The sequence below is a fragment of the Zingiber officinale genome, chromosome 1A (genome assembly GCF_018446385.1).
Source record: "Zingiber officinale cultivar Zhangliang chromosome 1A, Zo_v1.1, whole genome shotgun sequence".
In the NCBI taxonomy this organism is placed as follows: Eukaryota; Viridiplantae; Streptophyta; class Magnoliopsida; order Zingiberales; family Zingiberaceae; genus Zingiber; species Zingiber officinale.
The window spans coordinates 42,745,141-42,763,178 of record NC_055987.1 but is presented as its reverse complement, the minus strand read 5'-3'; the positions used below and the strand labels follow the sequence as shown (position 1 = coordinate 42,763,178).

The following is an 18,038-nucleotide window of genomic DNA, read 5'->3' as shown; positions in this document are numbered from 1 at the left end:
GAAGGCTGACTTGAACATCGGAGGTTCATCGCCAGGGAACCCTGCCCTGGCTTGGCACTGATGTTGCTGTGGTTACAAGTCCCCTCAACTCGGAGTTCATCAAGAGTCAATAAGAGCGCCATGTCTCTTAGCGTCCATCGCCTCAATTCTCGGATATGTACAAATATAATAAATGGCAAACTTTATAAATTTTTTTAAAGAGTTATTAGAATTTCAACTAATAACTATGATTATTTAAGATTTATTTAATGTAGGCATTCAAATTTGAAAAATACTTTTACTTTTTTAATAAGATTAGTGTACAGAATTTTGTTTTTTAAGGCAGATAAAAGTCATTATAAACCATTAAAAACAATTAGTAATTGATTTAAATACAAGTGAGATTGAACACCAATAAGTTAAACAATATGCATTAATTATTTTTATTTAATATTAACATAGTTTACCATGAACCTAAAGTTTGTTTTAGAATTTTTTAATTAAAAATAAAAGTAAAATAAATATTTACTATTATTTATTTTGGATACTTTTGAATTTATTAAAATTTGAATTACGTGTTAAATTTAATAACTTTTATTTTATTTTCAAAAATAAAAATTAAAATACTTTTAAAGAGTCACTACAACTTGCCAAATGTATTTTAATTAAGGACATAAAAGTATAACTTATCACAATTCCCAATTGTCACATGGTATTCCATAATAGTCTCAAATTAAATTATTTTTATATTCTGTATTTATTGTTATTAAATAGTAATCACATGATTCACATTTTAGTATTCCATTTAATTTTTTAACAAAAAATCAGCCCTCAAGTTTACCCTGTTTTATAGAATACCTCTTAAATTTTTAAACAATTCAATTTTATATAAATTTTAATCTAAAAGTAGTAAAAAAAAATTAGTTAGGAAATAATGTAATAGAGTTAAATGATACAAAAAAAAGTTAGGAAAAAAATAAGAATGAAGGCAAACTTTGAAGAGCAAATTGAAAACTTCCATTGCTATGATTGACCTGACCTTATTTAAATTTCTCGTCCTTTTCCTTTGACTCCGCCATAGTTCCCACTTCCTCGCCCTCTTTGCTCCATTGCAGGCTTGCAGCCATGTCGGAGATCGTGACCGTGGCATGGCAGCGTTACCTTCGGCAGCTACAGCTTCATCCCCTCAGAACAAAGGTCCGATTGCTCTCTCCAAGTATGATCGTCTGATGGATTTCAATCTGCTCTTCACGGTGTTTGTTTATGGCAGGCCATCACTTCAGGGGTTTTGGCCGGGTGCAGCGATACGATCGCGCAGAAGATATCCGGGGTCAAGAAGCTCCAGTTGAGAAGGTTGCTTCTCTTCATGGTAAATGATTGGTTTCGCTTTTTCGTTCGATTGGTTTTCGGGCCTTGGTAAATTAGGTTTTTTTTAAAAAAAAATAAATGCTCGATTAGCTGTCTGAAGCCTCGGTTTGTTGATTCAGTGCCCACATGTTTCATGTAATCATTTGCAAATCTGCTAGGTTTGCTCCTGTAGTTTTTTATTGTTATAGTTTCTACTGTTTTTTGAAAAATTTTGCATCTTGTGTTGACTTTATTTGTTGATGGATGAAGTTTCGTGGATAAGTTTGTAGCAAGTATGAATCCTTTCAATAAGTCTGTTAGCATCATTTTGAATAGATTGGAAACACACAACAAAGGATAGTCCTCTGTATTGGAGGTAGGCATTCACAAGTTTTATTTGTTTTGATTGTGCATCACTTCAAGTGAAGATGCAGAGTGCAGTTTTTCAGTTTCTGTTTATTACGCATAAGCCACTCTTTTTAATGTTGATTGATTGATAAAATGGGATGAACTGCATCGGTGTTTAGAAAAAGTAGTGGAAAGTGTGAAGATCGATTGTGTTTGTCATTGTCAATGTTTTTTTCCAAATTTGGCTTGCAAAATATGGTGTATTTTCTTTAACATGATTGTTATTTTTTAATTTATATGAATGTTCTTATTTTAATAGAGTGCATTTGGAACCAAAATAGATTGTCTTTATCTGATTTGTCTACTTGAACAAATTAAAGTCATATTAATTGTAACCGCTTGGAAGCTTCTTGATATTTAGTAAAAGAACAAACTTATTTGATGGTAATATTTTTTGTTCAACTAAGCTACAGAAATTTAGATTTTTCTTTTTCTCTAAATCAAGCCTGTCTTGTTTTGATGCCATTTCCTTTATTTATGTTTTTGATTACATAATTGAGATTACATATTCTTTCTTCTTTTACAAATTGTGAACATTCTGCAGATCTATGGTTTTTGTTATGCTGGACCTTTTGGTCACTTTCTCCACAAACTTATGGAAAAAATTTTTAAGGGAAAAAAGGGTAATGAAACTGTTGCCAAAAAGGTAATTTTTTTAGTCTTCTAATGAAGTAATTTGATATCTTGATTAGTTATCTGAGCTCTTCTGAATTGTGACTAAGATATTATCTGATCAGGTACTTTTGGAACAACTAACAGCCTCACCTTGGAATAACATGATTTTTATGATGTACTATGGATTAGTTGTTGAAGGTTTGCATTCTATGAATTTATTGCTTTAGAATGTTTCCAGCTAAACTAAATACTTTCAGTTGGATTCTCTTTTTGGTTATCGACTATGTATGTTACTAGTTAATTTCACTCTTCATTAAACTTACTTTGAATTTTTTGTTTTCTTTTTCCCAGATTTCTTGTTATCATGCATCTACAACACTCAAATTATTTGTTCACATAAAATATTTCCAGTTAGCTGATAAGTATTAAATCTTTTGGTACTGATAAGGCAACAAAAATTGATTTATCTTTTAAGCACAAATTCTCACCACTTAAACATGTCCTTACACTAATTATGATGGAAACTACAAATAAACTAACAACCTAGAAGAATAGTCCACTAGGATCTACTTTGATTTAAGGATCTCGCCACTTGAACATTTTCTTACACTAATTATGATGGGGAATTACAAATAAACTAATGACCTAGAAGAATAATCCACTAGAACCTACTTTGATTTCAGGATGTTAACATAACTACTCTCTTTACATCTTTCAATTCATAGAATTGTTTTCGAGGCAAGTGTATGCAGATTATTCTGACAATCAATATTTTTTTGTTTATAGTATTAGAGAGAAATTCAGAGTTGCATCTATTGAGTAAAAATTTTGAGACACATTTAAGATGGTATGAACATGTATTTAGACGGTCAATAAATGCTCCAGTTAAGCGATATGAATCTATGACAAATATGCACATCAAACGAGGAAGAGTAGACAAAAAAGGACTTAGTTAATAACAATAAAACAAGATAAATTTTTTTTAAAGTATAGATGATGATATAGTAGGAGATAGAGTCCAATGACATACAAGGATCCATATAGCCGACCCCATCTAGTGGGATAAAGCTTGGTTATTGTTGTTGTATACTATAATGGCTTTTGGATGCATGCTATTTGTTTAATTCAACTTTAAGAAATTTTTTTTCATTTGATACAATTCAATGTCAATCCAAAGTTCTTGGTGGTTTTATTTGGAGATACTCAGTGCCCATCTGCAATATTCTTGGATGTGTACGGTCAAAACTTGTGAAAATTTTGCTACTTTCTGAAATTTATGTACTTATTAAAGCTTTTACTTGTTTTGAGAGTGCAGGAAGATCATTTAACCTAGTGAGCAAGAAAATAAGGAATGATTACCCAACCATCCAATTGACTTCATGGAAGGTATAATCCTTTAGCATTGTATCTTTTGAAAAGCTGTCGTGGCTCATTCTCATACAATGCCTTTTTGGGTGTTTGATCCGCATATATACAGTTTTGGCCAATAGTTGGGTGGATAAACTATCAATACATGCCTCTGCAGCTTCGTGTCCTGTTCCACAGCTTTGTTGCTTCTTGCTGGTTTGTGCTTCTCCTTTCATCGATTTAATATGCATCTAACTAAAGAGTTACTGCTGTAAATGTTTGGTCATCAGTCGATCAAATTATGGCTTGTTGATTAAGCAATCAACAATCCTAATGAGCATATCCATTTTCCTTAAGATTTAAGCCACCCTTATCAACACTGTCCAACAAGAGTTCGATGAATTTCCTTTCTGATATGACTAGATTATATTTTCTTTTGCGGCTTACATTGTCAAAGAAGAGCTCGTGGTCAACCCAACTTGAAATTGCCACTTGCTAGAGTGCGTAAATTTGGTGGTTTGAGCTTTGTCTGGAGAAGGATGTTGTCATTAGAGAGAGAGGAGAGACTAATTTACCATGAATTCTCTTGAATTCAAAGTGTGTATGCAAGATCGGCTCTAGCTTTTATATAGACTATTCCACGCTCCTTTGTTCAGTTGTAGCTCTTGGGGTGTGCCCATCCAAGATTTTTCTTGGATATTCAATCGCTTGAATGTTGTAGATCGTACCAATTTGAAGGACTGCTTCACTCAAAATAATTGGTTCATTGGGTCACACCACTTGGGTCCAAAACCTGTGGATTGAACCTTGATGTGACTTACAACAATGCATATGGGTGAAGTGCAGAATTTATCAACAAAAAGTCACATTGTGTTTCACATGCACCACATGGGCCACATCATAAGCATGTGCGTCCACTGGTGTGGTGAAGTACACTACCCTGTTCATTTGCATTACACATGACCTGAACAAAATGGCGTCGCCACTAAGTGTAACCTTTATTAAGATATAACTTTATGCAAGTTTGTATATCTAAATGCTTTAATGTTCCTCCAACTTTTAGAAATTTAAATGTGAGAATAAAGTTCTCCGTGAGCGCTGGGACCTTTTTACCTTCTTTTACTTCTCCATGCCTGAAAAATACTTTTTATCTTGAAAAAAAATTGACGGGGGTTCCTGTGATTACTAATTCTGGTCTGCTTGCTTACAATTTCTTCATCATATTGTTTGAGCTCATGTTCAAATCAGCAAATCATACTACAAATTTCTTTTCATTAATTTTATGAGTGTTACAATTGCCTTGGCTGTTGAATCTCCCTTGAGTTTTTTTACCTTGTTTCCAACAAATCTTGGCCAATTTTTCGCCTTTAGTTTACTCAAACACAAGGATTATAAACCATCAAATTGTTTTACCTTTTGTGCGTGGATTCATTTAAACAAATAAAAAAATCTCCTTTGTTTTGTTTCTGTTGCCTTACGTTCGGTATAAACTAAAAATTGCTTTATCTATTTCTATGTACTCTAAATCCCTATTGATGTTATACTAGTAGATAAGATGTCTGTATTTGCAGGGGTGTTTTTCTGAACCTGAAAGCACGGTCGGCTGCTACTGTTAAGAAGGCATAAGGTTGGATCAAAAGGTTAGTTCATGTTTAATTTTCCAACTTAAGTATGAATCTTAAATTAATAATTTTTCCTTTTTATTTAATTTCGTCTAGAATATAATTTAATAACACTTCAGATATAATTAGTACAGTATAATTTGAAAGAACTTATATAGGATTTAACTAAAATACAGTGTTACAACACTTCGGATTGATTCACGAACTTTGGATGATTCAACTTAAACTCCTTTACAGCTCTAGATTACCTTTACTAATTATGACAATTTATGGATTTAATATTTATGTTCAATCACTCTTGATTTTCTCATATTTAGGTAAATCATTTGTGGCTAATTTCCTTTTATATGATAAATTCTGAACAGGATGCAATGATAAATAATGCAGCCTTTTGGAGATCTCCATGAAGGTATCAATTCGCATCCACTTTTTTTTTCTTGCATAAAGGAGGGATATTCTTCTAAATATTTTAATTATTATAATTGATGTGTTATTCACTTGATATTTTCGATTTTCGTATCAATTCATTTTTGCAATGTCTCGAAATGTTTTTTTAATAAATAAAAATTATTATCAATAAATACTTAATCATTAAATAAAACATATTTGTTTTAATATTCATGCTATAAATACTAATTTGAGAGTTGGCGAAATTTATTCATTTGTTAAATCTTTACTTATGTTTTCGTCTCTGATTTTATGTAATAATGTCCAAGGTAATATTATTTGAAACTTGTGAATAATATTCATTAATATTTTTTTTAAAAAAACATGTTTTTGAAAATCTTCGAATTTATTTAGAATTCTAGTTAATTACTTTATACATAAACAATTTTTTGTAAATGTCTTCTTGCCGTTATTAACATTATAAATTGAATATAATTAAAAAATATTTTAAGGATATTTTTTTTAAAAAAATCCCAAAGTGGTTTCAGACAAGAACAATTTATGAAAATTTCCAATTTAGTTTTGAACGTTAAACTTTGTTTCTAGATAATGCAGCAACTTTTAAAAATTCTAATTTTATCAAATAAATAATCTTAAAATTTAAAATAGATTAATAATGAAAAATATTTTTGAAATCATCATTATCTTGATGTTATAAAAAAAATGTGGCTTTAAGTGTATAAAAATATAATTAATATAATATACAAAAAACTAATGTGTGTTAATAATATATACTGTTATATAAGAATATAAAATATAAATTAATGCATGACAGATTTAGAGTTTTATATATTTTTTGGAAAAGATATTACGTTGATTTTTAAATTTAATAAGATGTATATTTTAATTTAATCAATAAATTTATATTTATTGATAAAAAATAATATAAAAAAAACTATGCTTCCTTTTGAACCTTGTTTAAATAGAGTAAAAGATTCATCACCTATCTAACCATCCGTATTAAATTGTTGCTACACATAAATATGGCTAAGCCAAATCTTGCCTTATCTCTTTATTCTTGTTAATTAATTATTTAAATTATAAAATTAATCTTTAAATTAATTTTATTGCTACGCACAATGATCAAACAAGGTTCAAACGCTTTACTAAGAGTGAAATTCGTCATCTTCATGGTTCTTTCATAACTGTTTTATACTATTGAGAGATTGAGAGATAATAAGTCAGAAAATCAAAATTAGTCATTATACAAGAGGTTAATTTTTTAATTTTTATAAAAAATTTATCTTTGTTTAATTTTATAAATTTATCATGTGATAATATCACATTAATTCGGTTATGTCTAAATACAGTGGTGTTTTGTTTTAATTTTTTTTTGTTAGGTAAAAATATTTTAAGTGGTACTTGTGATTCGAGTTGTTCAAACTAATTAAATTCACATTATTGGTCAATTCATTCATAAGAGGCACTTCTCATTGTAAATATTTAATTGCTTGGTTGATGACTTGTTGTTAAATATCTTTTATCAGTAAAAAGTATTTGATAGTTTTGATTTTTTTTTTCCGTTTAAAAAGCTGAACATGATACTTTTAGCAAAAAAAAAAAAAATTATAATTACTTTATTAAACTCAAAGAAACCGTACAATAATATTCTTTTTTATATGAATTTACTCCAAGATTTTTTCGTGTTAACTGAAGCTTTAGTAAATAACCAAAATAAATTCAGATATAAATTTTTAAAGTTGATATCATCGGATAAAACTAAAAAATAGTTTCTAATAATTTTCATTAAAAAAATGACATGATTATCTAATAAAAATTACACTCACACGCTAAGATGCTTATAGAATATTCTGTAGGACCCGGGGTCATGGTGTAATGATAAGGATATTCAATTGTTATTCAGACATCTATGATTTGATTTCTAGATACGATGTATTTATAGTAATTTTTTTTTTAAATGAGATTTGTAACTAAAGGATGCTGAGCTGTTGTGTCGTCTGTTATAAGTGCTTCTTGATTTATTTTAATGATCAGTAAAAAATTTCTATAAGATCGAATGATCATCTCAGATTTGACATTATCCAATCTGATTAATTATTATAGAATATTCTATGTGTATGGATTACTTTTATTCATCAGCACTTAATCCGACTATTAAGTATTCGTCTTCAACAATTAGTTGTAATTAACAATCCAAATACATAATAAAGAAGAAGAAAATAAAAATTAAATTACACTTACACACTCACAAGAGATTTTTTTTTTATTTGATACATAATGTTAAAGAATTACTGGAGGATATTAGTAAAATGATTTTTCAGATACCTCTAACGTTTAATAGTTTTTAAATTTTATTAATATTAAAATGTTTTAAAATGTTGTTTTTAAATGTTAGAAACGATTCATTTTGATAGTAAAATAGAAATTTTAAAAGGTATCTTAATATAAACAAAATATAAACGATATTTAAAAAACTTCTAAATGTTGGAGAAATTTTAAAAACTATCCTTATAATAATGAAGCATGTGTGGGTGTGGCAGTTTATTAAAGAGGTGTGCGTTTATGCTTCGTTGACCCACCCAAACTGCTTCAGAAAAGGGTTGACTAGGGTTTGCGGCGGGTAGCGGTGGATGCAGTCCGCCCAAGCGCCGCCGTCATTGAGGTGGCGAAGCACCTCCCACATGCAGCTGTTGCACTTGAAGCCCGCCCCGAAGCTCAGCATCAGCACCCGGTCTCCTCGCCGGAGCCTTCTCTTCGCCTCCATGTACCCCAGCACGTACCACACGCTGCTCGCCGACGTGTTCCCCCACCGGTGCAGAGCCATCCTCGCCGGCTCCACGTCGTACTTGGTCAGCCCCAGCGCCCGCCCCACCGCCTCAATCACCGCCGCCCCGCCGGTGTGCAGGCAGAAGTGCTCCACCCCGCTCTTCAAGCTGATCCCTCGCGCCGCCGCTGGATCGCCCCCTTTTGTTAACCACCGGGTCAACCAGTGGCGCAGCGCGTAGTTCGCCAGATCCACCGGCGGCAGCACCCGCGGCGCCAGCCGCTGGAGGTTCTCCGCGAAGGCGCGCACGGCCGCCTTCGGGAGGGTCTTCCCGAGGTGGAACCCTACCCGGCCGTCCTCGTCCTCTGTCTGGATGGCGCACTGGTACGCCTCGTCGCTGGCCCCAATGTGGGTGCGGACGAGGCAACGGAGCCGCATCTTCGCCCTCCGCCGGAGTTCAGGGTCGTTGGTGAGCACGAACGCGCAGCCGCCGCAGCGGAAGAGGCAGTTCCCGAGCATCTTCGACTTGTCCGTACCGCAGTACCAATTGGGCGCGATCGACTCAGAGGTCACCACCACCGCCAGCGTCGCTTGCGGCGTTGCCCTAAACGCATTGTTCACCAGATCGACCGCGATCGGGCTTGCGCTGCAGCCCATGCCGGCGAGATTAAAGGTGCGTACGTCCTCCCGCATCTTGTAGCGTTTCACGATCCGGGCGGTGAGGGAGGGAGCGGGGGAGAACATGGAAACGTTGACGACGAGGAGGTCGACGTCGCAGGGTCGGATGGCGGTGCGGCGGAAAAGAGCGTCGAGGGCGGAGAAGAGTGCGTCGTCGAGCTCGTCGCGAGCGTCGGCCAGGGTGGGGCACTCCTCGCGGCCAAGGATCACGCTTCGAGGGGCGTAAGTCTCCTCGCTGATGCCGGAGTTGACAACGACCTTGAGTAGGAACCTGAGGTCGGGGAGAGAAAGGCGAAGGTTGCGGGAGATGATGGCTTTGCAGAGTTGGGTGGAGAGCTTGCGGTCGTCGGAGGGCTTGTAGAGCTCATAGTCGAGTAAATAGCACTGCTGGCGGCGACGCCGGTCGAGGGCCGTCCATGCTAGGTGGATGAGGCAATGCAGGAGGATGGTGGCGGAGATGACCCATAGCAATTCCATGTAGTTATTCCGGCGGCGGCGGCTGCAGCGGTGGTTGTGGTGGTGCACGGAGCTTAAGTCGTGCACTCTACGTTTATAATGTTGGGGAAGAAGAATTGTTGCCTATTTGTAGCGAGTGAACCGGTTCAGACTCCTCCACTAGACCATAAATGCAATCCAACACCCAACCGAGTTATTATTATTTCTTATTACTATAAATTAATTCCATAGGGATGAATACATTAATATTTTTTAAATGGGAAAAATTAAAATAATAATAATAATAATAGGTGGATGTTGAGAGGGATCTGAAGGGACTCACGAGGGAGCCATAATTAGTTTATTTTTCGTGAGATGGAGGAATTAGATTGGCCTTGGGTCCATAAATTAGTTATAGAAATCTATTTGTGGGCTTGTTAGTCATAACTATTCGTGTTGGTTTATTCAATTTACCTCTTAAAATTTAGTTATTTCATTTGATTGGATTGGAATAAAAAGATGATAATGCTTATATCAAATCTAGTATCAGCAGACTTCCAATTAGATACAGATAGATAAATGACGGGAACATTTTATATTGTCTCTTTGTAGGAGGAGGCTAAATACTCAATTTATTTTGTATCTATTGAGAATTGTTTATAAAATCCATTGGAATAATTACCTAATGTAGTTACCGACTTCTGTCAACCTGTAATTATTTAATTTGATTGTCTATGGTATTGATGGCAATGGGGGCTCTCCTCTTTGATGTATATATATACTAGCATCCGTTTTTCTGTTTATTTCAATTAATTTTAAGGATGATTATTAATTTAGTTATATAAAAATTTTTCATCGATTGTTCCAAAACTTTCATGACATACGGTCGTTCAATGTTTTATCGTCCTTTAACAAAATTTATCCATTTATTTGCTGAGATTTGGATTTCATCCTTAATTATTTGGAAAATTAAAAAGACATTTTGCCCATTGTCCCAAAGACTTATTTAATTATAACGAAATTTCATTGCAAGGAAGAAGAGGTCGATGGATTGGGGACAGCTATTGCTCGAATGTTCGGCATTGACTTTGGATCGATAATGGAAGATACGGATGGATCTTGTCTTAAACTCTTCAATTGACAATCTATCTAAGATTTGGTCAAGCTCTATCGTTGACATCTCTCTTTATGCATTAAACGATAATAAATACAAAGCAAGGCGATGAGATTCTATTAATTTTAAAAATAATAGTCAGTTTGTATTTATAATTATTTTATATTCAAAGTAGTTTTTTTTCCCTTTAAAGTATGGGTTCGATTAACCCTGTTTATTTGGAGGTGTGGAAAGTTTTCTGATTTTACTTTATTAAAAATGTAAGGCAGATATAAACGGTAAGCTAATAATTTTGAGAGTAAACTCAGTCCTCCGAACTAGATGGAAAGAAAGAATTTTAAAAATTTTACAGAAATATCCTGTGAATGCTTCTTTTCTCGACTAAGATTGCTCCCTACCAACTCCATGCAATCCGTTCAAATTGAATCAACGGAAATGTATAAATCAAAATTAATTTTTTTAAAAAACTAAATCAATCAAATTTTGTCATTGAAATTGAATAAATTAAATTAATATAAATTTGATTATCAAATTAATCTATTTTTTTATGACTTACATTGATTTTGATTTGTTTTTTTAGTTCCGGGATAATGGTAATTAGACCTTCCAGCAATAATTAAGAGATTTAAGTTCAAATCAGCCACGGTGTATGTTTTTTGATGAGAAAATTTTGTGAGATCGGGAGTTGATCGATTTCAAGAATTAGATATTTAGATTACTAAAAAGAACATAGAGTTAAATTGGGCCGTTTCAAATTATCTTGTATTTTCTATTTAAGAAGGCCACCCGATTTAAATAAGTCATCATGATATAATCCCTTTCAGATTTGGTTAAGGTTAATAAGTCATCATGATTTTTTTTGCCATTGGAAGGGTGATTAAGATGACGATTTACCTTTTATGGAGAATTGAATTGAGATTTAGAATTTTTTTTTTAAAATAGTGATTATAATATAATAGTCCATTGGTACCAAGTTAATTTTTAAATTTTAAAATTGAGACAATAAATCAAAATAATTAAGATTTTTATAAAAAAAATTACTGTATCAATTAATTTTTATTTAATCAATATTCTGCTCAGCCTTACCCGCAATCCTCATAAAATTAATGAAAACAAATTTGTAATATTATTTGCTGAACTGAACATGAGCTCAAACAATACGATGAGAAATCTGTAAGCATGCAGACCGGAAATAGTAATCATGCACAGATTACAAAACAGTAGTCAAACTGTTATATTTACAAAATCACTCTTTTAGTTAGTTTTTTTAGAATAAATTTTTAATTGAAAAGAGTTTAAAAGTTGTAATTACATTGTTTAGATGTTATCTCGTGCCCCTTTCAATATTTTTCTCCTAAAGTGACTTCACAGCATAATAATAATAATAATAAACATTTAAAATATTGTTTATATTATGTCATAATATTTAGATTAGATAATATGTAAACAATGAATTATAGAAGAGAGCATATAAAACAAATGTAATTAATGATAAAACTATTAATCTCATTGATTAGTTTTTGGATGATCGGTCTAACTTTACGGAATTTTTTCATTAGTCATTAGGCTAAATCGGGAAGTGCTCATGGCGGACGATAAATTTATCATAGATGAAGATCAAACTACGGGTATCTAGATGATAATATAAATGTCCTACCTTTGCATCATAATTTTGAGGGCAAAAAAATCAAAGAAGGTAATTAGTTGATATGGTAAGTTGATGGTAAACTATATATTATATCTTAGGAGATATTGATTTGCACAATATGGTAAGGTGTGCATGTTCCAATTTTTAAAATATATATTATAAAATAAAATGTATATTTTATAAAATATATTTTTAGGTGCACCAATAACGTTGAGAGAATTTAATAAATTTACCTTGATAAGATTTGTGGCGACGCATTGCGATGTATAGTATTAATTACACATTAAATGCATTCTCATAATTAGTTGAATCAGTTTAAGCTAGAATGCACAATTGCCATCGTATTAATTGATTACTTTTTCTTATCTTTCTATCTAGTTTGGAGATTGAATAATTTAGTTCTTAGTCAATATTATAGGTTGAAGGGCCTTAAATATTTTGTCTATTTTGTCAAAAGACTTTATTATCATACTTCCTAAAAAACTAATTCTATTATCTAACAATAATTAACATTTTTTATTATTGGGATAAAATACTTTATCTTGTATTCAAAGAAACTAACTACTTTTACTATTACTATCTCATCGAACACTTGTTAGCAAGGAAAATTAGTAAATAAATGACTTAAATTCTCTTTAGATTATAAATGCTAAAATGTATTGTGGTATACGTATATATGTATATGATCTCCCCCTATCAATAATTTTTATATTTTATTTGTTACTTTTTTAATGTTTAATTATTTTTTAGAAGATTGATTCATCAAATATAATTAATTATTTTTTCGAAGGTTGTAAGCTTTCAGTTACATGAACAAAATGGTATCTTTTAATGCTCAATATAACCTCTCAAGTATTTTTATCAACTTGATATCCTTTTAATTTTTCATAAATTTTCCTATTTGAAAAGGCTACCAAGCCTAAAGCCTATATTCCATTTTTATTCTTTAAGAAAATTTAATTTTTCAAGATAGCTTAAAAATGATTTTGAGTTAGAATTTAAAAAATTAAATGAAAAGTAAATAAAAATATATAAATAACTATTTTCAGGTTCATAAGTAAATAAAAATAATATGTTTTTTTTTGTCATGTTTTAGTTTGATTAGGATCATCTTAATAAAGTTTTCTTTCATTATATTTTTGCAATATCTATTTTTAAAACATAATTGATTATTAAAAATGTAATAATAAGAAATCATAATAAAATTGAAATATATTATTTTTACTGAGTATTTTTATTTCCACAATTGAATAAAAATAGAAAAAGTTATTCTTTTTCTAAAATAAAAAATAATTTGCAATTTAAATTAAAATATTGGTATTTCGGTTAAAGATCAGCTTTGGTTAAAGTTGCTTGCAGATAAATTATAAAGGAGTATTTCATATATTAAAAAAATAGGTGAAATTTGTTTGATAATTTTTAAAAGAGAAATGTTTAAGGATAATTTTTTTACCAGGAATATTTATATTTTAAAATAAAAAATATCTATATTATATATTAATAAGGATTTACATATGCTATTATATTTATTTTATATTATTAGGGCTATAAACGAATCAAATGTTCATGAGTAATTTTGATATTCAATTTTATAAAAAATTATTTATGTTTATTCAACATATACAATTGGCAAGTCAAATGAACAAAGTAGAATAACTCATTACACTAAAGAACATATGTATTTAGCTTGTTATTTTGATCAACAAAGATCATGAATTGTTGATGAATAATATGCTCGCAAATAAAAATTTTAAACCATGTTCATCAATAAAGTTTTTGTCAACTTGTAAATAGAAAAAAAAAACCTCACAATAACGAGTAAACAAACTTATAAAGCTCATTAAGAAATCAAACACGTTTGAGAATGTAAAGCCAAATTCAAACTAAATTTGAATCCAACTCAAGTTAACCTTAAATATCTATTTAAATGACTTATTTCATTTTAAACTTAGTTTGACTTATTCAATTATCTTATAAAATAAATTTAAACAATAAAAAAATTAGTTTGGCTTCCTCATTGACGACCCTACTTGTTATGGATGATTATTGTTGTGTCACATTTCAATTGTACAGTTAGTGAGGTTAAACACTTTAATAATAATATTGACTCCCACAAACTAAGTTACACTTAGGGTATAAAGGGTTAGAGTATTAAACCATGAAAACATCAAAAGATGATACCTTTACTCATTTCATTTATATATATCTATATATTTGGGTTTTTTTATATGCCGCGCCCCTTATGTTGTAAGCACCTTTATTTTTTTTTTCTTTTGAAATACTTAATACTATAACTCAATCCTAAAGAAAGGAATCTGATTAATCTAATCGAGAGTTTAAAAAAATTTAAAAACTAATGTTATGTTGATATATATAGAGACACAGTCATCTATTATCAACCAGTGAGCACCTTATTATTTTTATTATCAACCAATGAGCACCTACTATTATTATTATTTTTAATTGTTTATACTTTAGGATTTAATGTTTAAGCTAAAAAAAAAATTAACACTAGAAGTTCACTATTGCCAATAAACAAGTGACAAAACTATGTGAAAAAATTGATATAATTATAATTCTTATAAATCATACAAACTATCCTTATGGAAATTAAATTATATATATAATAAAGGTTTAAAATAGAATAAGGATAGTTTGTATAATTTATAAGAACTACAATTATATCAATATTTTCACATGATGGGGTGGTGGCGCAGTTGGCTAGCGCGTAGGTCTCATAGCTTTCTGAGTTATCCTGAGGTCGAGAGTTCGAGCCTCTCTCACCCCATTTTGATTTTTATATTATTTTATAAAAAACACTGCCTTTCTCTTGAAATTAGGCTTATGGGTCCAATGGGCCTAGTCCAACTTAATGCTGGCTGATAAATTCCTCTTTTGGATGAGAACAATTATGCAAATTCAATCCGTTATGTTTTATAGGTGATGACTGATGAAACGGGCTAATAGCCGCATTCGTTTTAGCACTTCTGTTAGCTCGTCCCCAGGCCCCATCGCCATAGCCGTATGTGTTGGTACATATATCATATGGGAGATTGTCACATGAAACCAGTAATTAAATTTGCTCAGTCGTCGTAATTTACTCCATTTCGTTGTAAGGCTGAGTGGTTACATTTTGTCACATGAGGTGATATAAAACGGTTCTATTGAGTTGAGTTGGGTTGTTGTAGGGGCTAAAATATTAAATTTGATTCAAAATTAATTTTTTACACATCGACAAGAAAACAATTTTTTTTAAAACGGCAATTGCCCATTTTATTTCATAGCAAATCGTTTATTTTAATCTGATTGTATGAACATTGAAATAATAATAATAATAATAATAATAATAATAATAATAATACCACTAACTGATGAATCTGAAATTATATTGTGACATTGTTGCTTTTGGTTCTGTTGTAGTGTAAATTAACCTCAATGGGTGAACGAATTTCACTTCAGTGTCTTCTGTTGAAATGTAGGAAATTTAGTTAGTTTTTATTATCAATTTACAGAACCCTTTTTGGATGAATGATGAATTTCATATAATTTTTATATCACTGATTGACGAATCTAGAATTATGCTGTGACATTTCTACTTTTGGTTATGTTGTGGTAAGTTTTAAATTCTATTTTAAGAGTTATGAATATGAATGTTGCATTACAATTTGAGCCATGCTTCTAGTTGTCTTCCCTTAGAAGATCCATGCTTAATTCTAAGTATTAAACTTATAAAATTTCAGATTTATGGGAGTAGTTCTAAATTCTATTTAGGGGGTCTTATTCATCATGATGTTGCGCTACCATTGTTCTTATATTTTTCTCACATCTAGTTTTATTTTAGTTCTTCAAGTTCATGTATGTTTAGGTACCCTATATAAGTTTTGGTTTTGGTTTCAAGTTCATGATACCATGTTAGCTTTTATAGATTTGTAGGGTTTGGATTGTATAAGACCTCATGCTCTTTTATTACTTAGAAGTTGATACCATGCTAGCTCTTAGAAGTTTTGATACCACAAGGTTGAACCCAAGTTTATGATTACTTTGTGTCATGTATAGGTTCGGATCTTATGGGTTAAGTTGCCATGAAACACCATCTTTCACTTAAGATATATGTAAATTTTTGAAATTTGGTTTTGTTATACCTTTGTTTATTTTTGCTTCTTATCATGCTAACTAATGAGTCACATGTTAATGTTAGGGAATTAGGATGTTGGATCTAGTTATGCCCATGTTTCTTCTTTCTGTTCATCATGTTAACTTAATGAGTCATATGCTAATTCTATGTGTTTCGGACTTTTGGGGTTTAATATATGCACTTAATTATGTTTTGATAACCTAGTATGTTAGATTAGTTCGTTATTTTAGGGACATGTATGTTATGAAATTAATGATAATATGCATGTGTAATGTGGTTCCAATGTGTAACTGATATCATGTGAAGTTATTGCTAGGATGTATACTAAAAGCCTACCTTTTTGAATAAACATTTATTTAGAAATAAGAATCATATTGGTCAAATGTCTACATTTATGCTAAGTGTAGTTGTCCATTTAATTTATATCGTAGATAACATGGTGTGAGGTAACACACAGAAGATCATGTTATCAGTTTCTTATAAATTATAAATAGTAGCTCACAACCAAGATGAAATGGGGCAAACAATTGGAGTGGTTGTAGTGTAATTTTGTATTAGTTTATCTTGACTATAAAATTACACTAGTACACTATGAGTGTATTGAGCAGGACTAATTGAGGTAGTTTTTTTTATATTGATTACATAAAAGAACAAAATCTTTGTTATTATGGAAGTGCGTACTTTTAATCATGATATAATAACAAGCACGTATACTTAATATTTATTTCTTTAATTTAACAAAGGGTGAGATTTAGTTCGTTAAATCAATAGACCTGATAAGTTGGGAAGTGATATTATTTATATAGTGTGTTATTGATTATAGAATGAAACTGTGTCCTAGTAATCTAGGTCGATGATGTCCCCTTGAGGAGCTCATAAGGATTGTCATGTAAACCCTGCAGGTGGACTTAGTTCGATATGACAATAAAGTTGAGTGGTACTACTCTTGGAGATAGATATTAATTGAGTTGCTAGTAACTCATTTAATTAGTGGGCATTCGATATCTTAAATACAGGGAGACTAACACACTCATGATAAGAAGGAGCTCATATTGTAATATGAGATTGGTGCGGTAGTACAATAATAACTCTTTAGTGGTATGTGTTATTATTGATGAACTTGAGTTGGGTGTTCGGGGCAAACACAGGATGCTCAAGCTCATCAAGAGATCAAAACCAATTCCTCCTCTCGGCCCCTGTTGTAGCCTCTTATTTAAAAAGCCTTATATCCACTTAAAGCCAAGCTTCTTATCCATCTTGTTGTGGCCGGCCAAGCCAAGATTGGAGCCAAGTTTATGGCCGGCCAAGCTTGGAGCCCAAGGTAGGTGGCCGACCACATTAAAATAAAAGGGTATTTTAAATTTTAAAATCTTTCCTTTTGTGGAAGCTATGGTTTTAAAAGAGAGTTTTTAAATTTTACAATTTTTCCTTTTATAGCTTACTACAAAGGATTAAGAGAGAGGTTTGATATCTTTTCCTATTTGTAGTTAAAAGGAAGATTTTAATTTTTGATAAAACTTTCATTTTTGTAACCATCC

The 18,038-nt window shown here is 31.4% G+C and overlaps 2 protein-coding genes and 1 non-coding gene across 4 annotated transcripts; 2 read left to right on the top strand and 1 right to left on the bottom strand.

Moving 5' to 3' along the window:
• Nucleotides 1-1,026: 1,026 nt before the first annotated feature.
• LOC122023849 (peroxisomal membrane protein PMP22-like) lies at nt 1,027-10,654 on the top strand. 2 transcript variants are annotated; one of them, XR_006123242.1, is made up of 9 exons: nt 1,027-1,176; nt 1,250-1,348; nt 2,279-2,380; nt 2,472-2,547; nt 3,665-3,735; nt 3,827-3,912; nt 5,268-5,336; nt 5,684-5,727; nt 10,637-10,654. XR_006123242.1 is itself a non-coding variant. In XM_042582238.1 (8 exons), the coding sequence occupies exons 1-7, from the start codon at nt 1,105-1,107 to the stop codon at nt 5,320-5,322; spliced, it is 561 nt and encodes a 186-aa protein (XP_042438172.1). In that variant the 5' UTR covers nt 1,027-1,104; the 3' UTR covers nt 5,323-5,336; nt 5,684-5,906. The 2 variants fall into 2 exon arrangements, 1 of the variants encoding a protein (XP_042438172.1); XM_042582238.1 differs by lacking the exon at nt 10,637-10,654 and having other exon boundaries at nt 5,684-5,906.
• On the bottom strand, nt 8,266-9,761 carry LOC122023843 (3-ketoacyl-CoA synthase 12-like). Its single transcript, XM_042582226.1, has one exon. It carries the CDS (start codon nt 9,643-9,645, stop codon nt 8,287-8,289), a length of 1,359 nt encoding a protein of 452 aa, XP_042438160.1. The 5' UTR covers nt 9,646-9,761; the 3' UTR covers nt 8,266-8,286.
• Nucleotides 10,655-15,067: 4,413 nt separating the features above from the next.
• On the top strand, nt 15,068-15,153 carry TRNAM-CAU. Its single transcript is given in 2 exon segments — nt 15,068-15,105; nt 15,118-15,153. It is a non-coding gene; the product is annotated as a tRNA-Met (tRNA).
• The last annotated feature ends 2,885 nt before the right edge of the window (nt 15,154-18,038 follow it).

Bases quoted from the DNA above. Each gene is read 5' to 3' on its own strand.
- LOC122023843 (XM_042582226.1), bottom strand. From the start codon at position 9,645: ATGGAATTGCTATGGGTCATCTCCGCCACCATCCTCCTGCATTGCCTC.
- LOC122023849 (XM_042582238.1), top strand. From the start codon at position 1,105: ATGTCGGAGATCGTGACCGTGGCATGGCAGCGTTACCTTCGGCAGCTA. The intron at 1,349-2,278 runs GTAAATGATTGG...AACATTCTGCAG, and splicing joins GAAGGTTGCTTCTCTTCATG to ATCTATGGTTTTTGTTATGC. The intron at 3,736-3,826 runs GTATAATCCTTT...GCATATATACAG, and splicing joins TCCAATTGACTTCATGGAAG to TTTTGGCCAATAGTTGGGTG.